This window comes from Callithrix jacchus, chromosome 18 (genome assembly GCF_049354715.1).
Source record: "Callithrix jacchus isolate 240 chromosome 18, calJac240_pri, whole genome shotgun sequence".
NCBI lineage: Eukaryota > Metazoa > Chordata > Mammalia > Primates > Cebidae > Callithrix > Callithrix jacchus.
This window is the reverse complement of record NC_133519.1, coordinates 41,590,700-41,599,259: the sequence shown is the minus strand read 5'-3', so window position 1 is coordinate 41,599,259 and position 8,560 is coordinate 41,590,700. Positions and strand designations below refer to the sequence as shown.

The following is an 8,560-nucleotide window of genomic DNA, read 5'->3' as shown; positions in this document are numbered from 1 at the left end:
AAGAGAGTGATGGGGTGAAATGGGCTGGGGGCGATAGAAAAGATGGGGTGGGGCACCAGGACGAGAGAAGCTAGAATGAAAGAGAGGGACGGAGGAGAGAAGAGAGCAGAGCAATACAAAAGCAGCCTCGGATCTTGCCGGAGCTGCAAGCGTTAAGGGGAGGCGGGGAGTGACGCGGTTTGCGTCTGGAGCGGCTCCTTGGAGTCCACAGCATCCACCGCCGGAGCCTCGCCTTCCTTTCTCCCTCTGCAGACACAACGAGACACAAAAAGAGAGGCAACCCCTAGACCTGCGCGAGGGACCCACTCGCACCATGACCGAGACCACCAAGACCCACGTTATCTTGCTCGCCTGCGGCAGCTTCAATCCCATCACCAAAGGGCACATTCAGATGTTTGGTGAGTCCTCCCGCCCACCTCTGGAAGCCGCTTCCGCTCCTCTCCTTTCCCAGGCACCTGTGTTTTCCAGGGCGATCAAACGGGAAGGCGTGTGCCCCTTCGGAGGGGTGCGCCGGCTGATCCCGCTGGTGGAGGTCGGCCCCTTTATTTTGGACTCAGGGGAGGGGAGGCAGACTGCGTTTCTGAGGCGTCACTTGCCGGGGCCAGACCCGGCTCGCAGGGGGCCAGAGATGGGGGATGGGAGGGGACTGGAGACGAGTGTCATTTGGGGCTGGGCAGGGTTCAAGATTCCATAACTGGAGTGCAGCGGTGCAGTGGTTCGGCTACCAGGCGGGCGAGGACCGGGATAGAAGCAGCGGTTGGGGCGCGGAGAGGGGAGGAGGGGGTTGGAGGTAACGTGCTGTTTGTTTAGCATGGGCGGAAAGCTTGAAGGAGTTAAATGATGTATGTGCCTCGGATTCGCAAACACACTTGCGCCTGACACACCAGTGACAAGGGCTGGGGCTTCAAGATTAATTTCGGGTTTGGCTGGTGATTCTGGGCGGCCCAGGGACGAGTGTTTGGGAATTGTGGACCGTGTATTGCGCGCTCGAGGTGGCTGCTGAGTGAATGTGGAGGGAGCCCTGGTCCGCCTAGGTTGGGCAGCAGGGATCCGCTACCTAGGAAGGGGAGGGGGCGGGGCGGCGGTTGCTAGAGGCCCTGCGCGAGCCGTTGCCGGAGGATCGGGGCCCCGAGTTGGCTGAGGCTCTGCCCAGGATGGCGATGGCACCCGGAAGGCTTGCGGCGTCTAGTGTGTGTATGAATGTGCGAATGAGTGTGTGCGAGTATACGCGTGTGCGTGTTGGGGGGAGGGGACGCATCATCACGCGTTTGTTTCTTAGAAGCTCTGGGGCGTGGAGCCAGAGACAGCCAGCAGGGGCATCTGGCTGACCCGTTCGGGTTCCAGCAGCGGCAGGGGAAAGGTGATCGATGCCTACTGGAGGTCTTGCGCCACCAGTGGGAAACCACACGGCTTCACTGGGCTCGTAGGACTCCAAGGCGTGGGGATTGAGCCTTTAGACCCTGAAAGAGGGACGCGGAGGTCTCTTTAGAAGCAGGAATTGAGAAGTTAGAAGTTGGGGGTACTTTTTCTTGGAACTGAGAGAAACGAGGAGTAGGGAAGAGCGAGTGGGCTGGGGATGGGTGAGAGAGTGGGTTGGGAGGCCGTGACCTGGCCAGCCAGCAAAGCGCTCTCCAGAGGCGGTGGTGCTGAAGTGCAGGGCGCGCCAGAGCTGGATGCGGGCACACGTGTTTATCCGGAGCCCTCCTAAGGAGGTTTCGTGAAAACCACACCAGAGCGGTAAAGACAGGGCGAGGTGGCTCAAGCTAAAAATATTCATCTTTAAACTTAAAAGGTGCGCTGAACTGGGCTCTCTTGTTAAAAACCTCATGGAAAGACTATAGAACTACTTTGAGCCGAGGGCAAATCGGGTAGGCATATCTACACGATAGAAGGAGGGAGGCTGAGAGATAGCCATCCCTTCTTCACCATTCCTTCAGCTTTTAAAAGTCTTTTATGAAGAACCAATGCCAACTTGCCTGTTAAATAGGACTTCTGTTCAAGCATCAGGATAGACAAGAGCATCTTATTGGTCTTCTAAGTACTATCAGTGCCCTAAGAACACTCTAGTCTCACTTTCCTTTGATGCTGGTGTCTTCATCCCTTTCCTTTTCCTGTCTGTTCATAACTCCTCTAGCACCTTATGCTGTTGCCTTTGACCAGGCAGTGATGGGTTTTCCTTTGGAACTGAGAGAAAGGAGGAGTAGGGAAGAGCCAGTGGCCTGGGAATGAAACTGTGTGACTCTTAGAATCTATGGTAACCCAATGGGTACTACTTCTTTCTTCCTGGAGCTAGGATGTAAGTAATTTCAGTTGTTTTAGATTACAAGAGAAACAGATTTGGATTGAGAACCAAATATTCCGTCTTGCAGCTGAAGATTCTTTAATAACAGTGATAAAGGGTTTTGTTAAGTGAACGTTGTCCTGACAATTCTCCATGAGCTTCGAGGGTAGACTGGAAATAGGCATTAATTGCAGTGGAAGAGTTTAGATACAGAAAGGTGAAAGGAGACTTTTGGCAGTAGTGATTATTTACTTAGTATAAGAACTGAGGATCAGGGTAGAATATCCACAAAGTCCTTTGCATGTCCATTAAAGTACAGTTGAGAGAACAACACACATGAAAAGTATAATATATTCACTCACTATGGCTTTAAGGAGCTTATTACCTAATGAAGAATTTAGCACATAAGCAGGTGAGAACGAAGCAAGAGTAAGAACACAAAATGCACATTAAACTATTTTTGGTAGAATTTCCTATTGAAATTTTTGAGCTCTGGATAAATTTTATGATTTATTGTTGTAGAGCAGTTTCTGGTTGACAAAGCCCTTTCATCTCGGTCATGTTACTTATTCCTATTAATAACCTTATGAGAAAGGCATCATTACTTCCCTTTCTCTAATGAGAAACTAACAGAAGCCAAGTGACTTTCTTACTAACATACACAGAGGATGGGTGGCACTGAGACTTGAGCCTCACATTCCTGACTCCTCTTGCAGAGGCCTTCATATGGCAACAAAGTCAGGAGGAAGTGCCCACTCATCTTCTGACTGCATAATTCCATGAACACTCTATTTTCATGAACCATATACTTAACAGAATTAAATTGCCCATTAACTAAGTGAGATTCCTATACATGCATTTCCTTTAGATTTTTGTCTCATCTCTAAAGAAACCAGTTATTTATGAACTATTTCCTCCTTTCAAATGGCTTTTAAAATTTTATCCATGACAACATAAAAATAATTAATACAACTAAATTATCAAACTTTCGGCCAGGCACGGTGGCTCACTCCTACAATCCCAGCACTTTGGGAAGCCAAGATGGGCATATCGCATGAGCTCAGGAGTTTGTGACCAGATTGGGCAACGTGGTGAAACCCCATCTCTACAAAAAAATATAAAAATTAGCCAGGCATGGTGGTGCATGACTGTAGTCCCAGCTACTCTGGAGGCCGAGGATGGCTCCAGAGGTGGGAGCCTGGGAGGATGGCTGAGGTGGGAGCCTGGGAGGCGGAGGTTGCAGTAAGCCAAGATAGCAGCCCTGCACTCCATTCTAGGTCATACAGTGAGACTCTGTCTCAAAAGAACTTTTTTCAAGCTTTTTTAAAGGTGACTGAAATTTGTAATAAAAATTTTTTTTAAAAACAGACACAAATAGGACTTTTAAATTAGACATTTTAAATAGAGCTCCTATATCTTGAAATTCAACTTCCTACCCAAGAAAAAAGAGAAAAACTATAAACAAAAAGAGAAGTGGCGTTCAAAACTAAAGTCTAAACTCACTCTTCATCTTTGTAAAGTAGCACTTGTACAATTCTCAATATTTGTAAATTTTTTTAGAATGAGCTTTTCTTTTACTCCGAAAGGGAAGCTGAAGTTATTTCTCCTATTTGAAACTATAGAAACATACTGGAAAAATAATATTTGTTAGAAATATTTGACACTTGTATACTCAACTGTAACTAAAATGCTTTCAGGGATAAGTAAAAGTTTTCGGGAAAGTAAACCCATAAATGAATGATGTCATATCTCATGGGTATGCCTTATTACATACAAAGATAATGTGGAATGGAAGCTTTTAAAAAATGTAACTTCTTGGTTTTTAAGTATGTAGACATTATACTTTAGTGTAGCTTTCTTCATATTTATATTGCTATATTTGTCAATAAATCTGCCACTGGAAAGTCAGAGAGCAAGTTTAAATAGAAACGTAAGAAAGGACAGCTCAGATTAATTTGGCTATAAAAAAGCAGAGGAATTGGAGAATTTCTTCACAGCAGAAATATTTCCTGCTATTTTTTTGTCTTTTTTTTTTCTATTTTAATGTTTAGATATAGGGTCTTGCTCTGTTGCCCAGGCTGGAGTACAGCGACAGTGTCATAGCTTCCTGCAGCCTCAAACTCCATGTTCTGCTGGCTGCAGTTTAGATCCAGATCTACCTGACTCCAAAAACTATTTTGTTTTCACTGCACTCTGATATTGTCTCCAGAAATTACCAAAGTCTAGCGTTTTTCCTCCTTTTAAGCCAGTCAGACGCCTGACATAGAGAGGGATACCCAGGTGGCAAGGAGTTAGTCATTCAGATGAGGTGGTTACTACCAGGGAGAGCTTTCTGAAATAAGCTTCAGCGAGAACAATTGGAACTGGAAACTTGTGGCATACATTATATTTGAAAATTAATATTTCTTTGGTGGGGCAGGTGCAAAAAGATTCACAACACTGAAAAGTCAAATGGTACAAGATCTACTTGAATCATTTTCCAAGTACCCCAGCCTGTGGCATAGTAGAGTTGCGTGCTTAGGCTGGGCGCATGCTCATGGCCACCACCTTGCTCCACAGCAGTAGTCCCTCCACCAGCATCCAGGAGAATGTGACCAAAAAGAGGAGGTCATGGTGGCTGTGACAGCCAGAAATGACCAAATTCCATTCTTTTTCTGGGTTCAAGTGAACCTTTCACCTCAGCCTCCTGCATAGTTAGGACTACAGGCACCACGGGCACACCCTGGTGGCTAATTTAAACAAATATTTTAGAGACAGGGTCTTGTTATTTTCCTGAGGCTAGTCTCCAATTCCTGACCTCAAGTGATCCTCCCATATCAGCCTCTCAAGTAACTGGGATTATAGATGTGAGCCACTGCATCCAGCTATATCCTGCTTTTTGATAAGTGTAAAATAACTGAATTTTCCAGTTTTCCTATTTCAAAAACAATTTTTTTTTGCTTTGAACTGGATAATTTGAAGAGACATAATCCAATTTTGTTCTTAAAGAGTATTGAAGAAGGCCTTCTACTTGTTGCAGAATTAGAGATGCAGCCCGTACTACTACAGCTAGAAACCATAAGAAAAATGAATTTGAGTTTCTACTAATATATATATATATATATAGAACTGCTATAAATCAAGAAGCTGTTGAATATGCTTGAAATTCTTCTATTAAAAAAGTGATTAGGCATAATGTGGTACTCTTTTCCTTTGTACCACTATCTCATTTGATCCCACCCTGTAAGGTAAACTAAGTAATAGTATCATCCCCTTTCATAATTGATAAAGCACAGGTACATGTGTAAGTCATTGGGTCAAATTCATCAGTAAAAATCAGTATAGAACCACTTTCTTGATATCTAGACTCTCTCATTCATGATGTTTCTTTTTTATTCCCTTATAATTGCAATAGCACCTACAAAAGAAGAAGCCATTTGAACTTAGCTGTCAACGAAGGGTCATGAGAACCTTTCAAATGCTTTTTCCTTGGCAACACAAGCCACCGACAAAGTATATCCAACAAAGATAACTGTGTCTAACAAAAAAAGACTTTCTTTTCTGAATACTCTTCTGTTTTTCCATTTAACTGTCATTGGAACAGTCTTTCCATAACTCCTCCAAATTCCTCCTTTCTCCCCACTTTTCTGTTACCTCAGCTAACACGTGTTCATTCTTCAGATTTTAGCTTCAACAATAGTTTCTCAGGGAACCTCCACTGACTCCTAAATTATGTTTGGCTCCCCCGACATTTGTTCCCACATCACCGTATGCTTTCCGGGGGATAACTCTCATCTCATATGTTTTACGGCTGTTTCCCATGGTGGATCTTAAGCTTTTTGAAGACAGAAACAATGCCATTGATATATTTCCTGGTACCTAGCATGTAGAAGGATCTCCATAATAGTTGTTGAATAATTTTACTAAATGAATCTATAGAATCTTGTTCCAGACAGAGGACTCAGCCATGTAAAAAGGCTGGGGTGCAGAGACAGAATCCTAGAATACTAGAACAAGGATGGCTCAAGGAGAAGGGGAGTGAGAGGTGCAACTAGAGGAAGGTAGATGAAAGTCTGAACACTTATGAAGGCTCCTAAGTCATGTTAAAGAATTTAGACTTTATCCCAATGACAATGAAAAGACATTGCATAGTTTTTTTTCTGTGTGGGTTTTTTTTTTCAAAGAAAGATTTCCCTCCCTCCCTCCCTCCCTCCCTCCCTCCCTCCCTCCCTCCCTCCCTCCCTCCCTTCCCTCCCTCCCTCCCTCCCTCCCTCCCTCCCTCCCTCCCTCCCTCCCTCCTTCCTTCCTTCCTTCCTTCCTTCCTTCCTTCCTTCCTTCCTTCCTTCCTTCCTTCCTTCCTTCCTTCCTTTCTTTTTTTTGAGATGGAGTCTTGCTCTATCACCAGGCTGGAGTGCAGTGGTGTGATCTCAGCTCACCACAACCTCCACCTCCCAGATTCAAGTGATTCCCCTGCCTCAGCCTCCCAAGTAGCTGGGATTATAGGTGTGAGCCATCATGCCTGGCTAATTTTTTGTATTTTAGTAGAGATGGGGTTTTGCCATGTTGGCCAGGATGGTCTCGATCTCCTGACCTTGTGATCTGTCCGCCTCAGCCTCCCAACATGCTGGGCTGACATTGCATTGTTTTTTAAATAAAGGAGTAACATAGCCATATCTTTAAATTATGATGTAATTAAATGTTGAATGTAAATTAGTGAAGGGCAAGAATGTGGTGACCAGTTAGGCACATATTTCAGCAATACAGGATTCAAGTCAGAGAAGATGGTCACCTGGCCCAGGCTGGTGGTTTCTGGGATAGAGAATGAGTGTATCTGAAGGTTATTTAGGAGGTAAAAGAGATCTTCTTCGTTTGGTGATGTGATGAGTGGGTGATGGTGAAGTAGTAGCCCAGGGTAATTTGCAGGTTTCTGTCCAAGGTGGATGAAGAGAGAACACTAGAGGAGAAGCAGGTTTGGGGTTGGTGAGGAATGGAAAGATTCATATGTCTTTAAAATTTTGACAATATGTGTTCTAACCAAGTGCTGATATGACAGAATACCTAAATTGAAAGTTTCTTTGTGATATGGGATATCTGAGTCTTTTTTTTTTTTTTTTTTTTTTGAGATGGAGTTTTGCTCTGTCAGCCAGGCTGGAGTGCAGTGGCAATCTCAGCTCACTGCAGCCTCTGCCTCCTGGGTTCAAGCAATTCTCCGAGCTCTTAACCTCGTGATCTGTCCACCTTGGCCTCCCAGAGTGCTGGGATTACAGCGGTGAGCCACTGCCCCTGGCCAATATCTGAGTCTTATAATGAAAGCTCCCGGTAGATTCCGGTTACATTATTAAGATTTCTTCATGCAAGAAAGTTGTATTTATTAGCAGTATGGAAATAAAATGATAAAAGAAGGGTTTTCTGTTTTCTTTAACTATAAAATAGAAGATAATCGATATCCTAAATTTGACTCTTTGTTAGTGTTGAGGCTGTAAAATTGGGTATAACTGATAACAGTTCACAGAACCACTTTGGACTTGCCCATCACTCTGATGATGGCTGTGACATTATACTTAAATAGGTGCTTGAGGTTGGGCACGGTGGCTCACATCTGTAATCTCAACACTTTGGGAGGCTGAAACTAGTGGATCACTTGAGCCCAGGAGTTTGGGACCAGCCCGGACAACATGGTGAAACCCCATCTCTACTAAAAACATAAAAATTAGCCGGGCATGGTGGCACACACCCATAGTCCTAGCTGCATGGGGGGCTGAGGTGGAAGGATCACTTGAGCAATGGAAGGCTGACATGGAAGGATTGCGAGCCCAAGGAGGTCAAGGCTGAGTGAGTCATGATGGCACCATTGCACTCCATCCTGGGCAGCAGAGTGAGACCCTGTCTCAAAAAAATAAAAATATAGATGCTTGGCAATCCCACCTAATTTGTTGGGAAGCTGAAGGTACACAAGTGGTAATTCATGGATCACTCAAGGTGGTTTTATTAGCAGGAGCAGTGTCTGCTCAGGACTTAAGAATAATGGGCTGAGGGCCGAGCGCGGTGGCTCAAGCCTGTAATCACAGCACTTTGGGAGGCCGAGGCGGGTGGATCACGAGGTCAAGAGATCGAGACCATCCTGGTCACCATGGTGAAACCCCATATCTACTAAAAATACAAAAAAATCAGCTGGGCATGGTGGCGCGTGCCTGTAATCCCAGCTACTCAGGAGGCTGAGGCAGGAGAATTGCCTGAACCCAGGAGGCGGAGGTTGCGGTGAGCCGAAATCGTGCCATTGCACTCCAGCCTGGGTAACAA

General features: G+C 45.0%; 1 protein-coding gene across 1 annotated transcript in view; it reads left to right on the top strand.

The window, feature by feature from the left end:
• The first annotated feature begins 230 nt into the window (after positions 1-230).
• Positions 231-8,560, top strand: part of NMNAT2 (nicotinamide nucleotide adenylyltransferase 2) — a 171,935-nt gene continuing 163,605 nt past the window's right edge. The window contains exon 1 of the mRNA XM_002760262.7: positions 231-398. Coding sequence (XP_002760308.2) covers positions 314-398 — 85 coding nt within the window. The 5' untranslated portion in view covers positions 231-313. The remainder of the gene's footprint in view (positions 399-8,560) is intronic.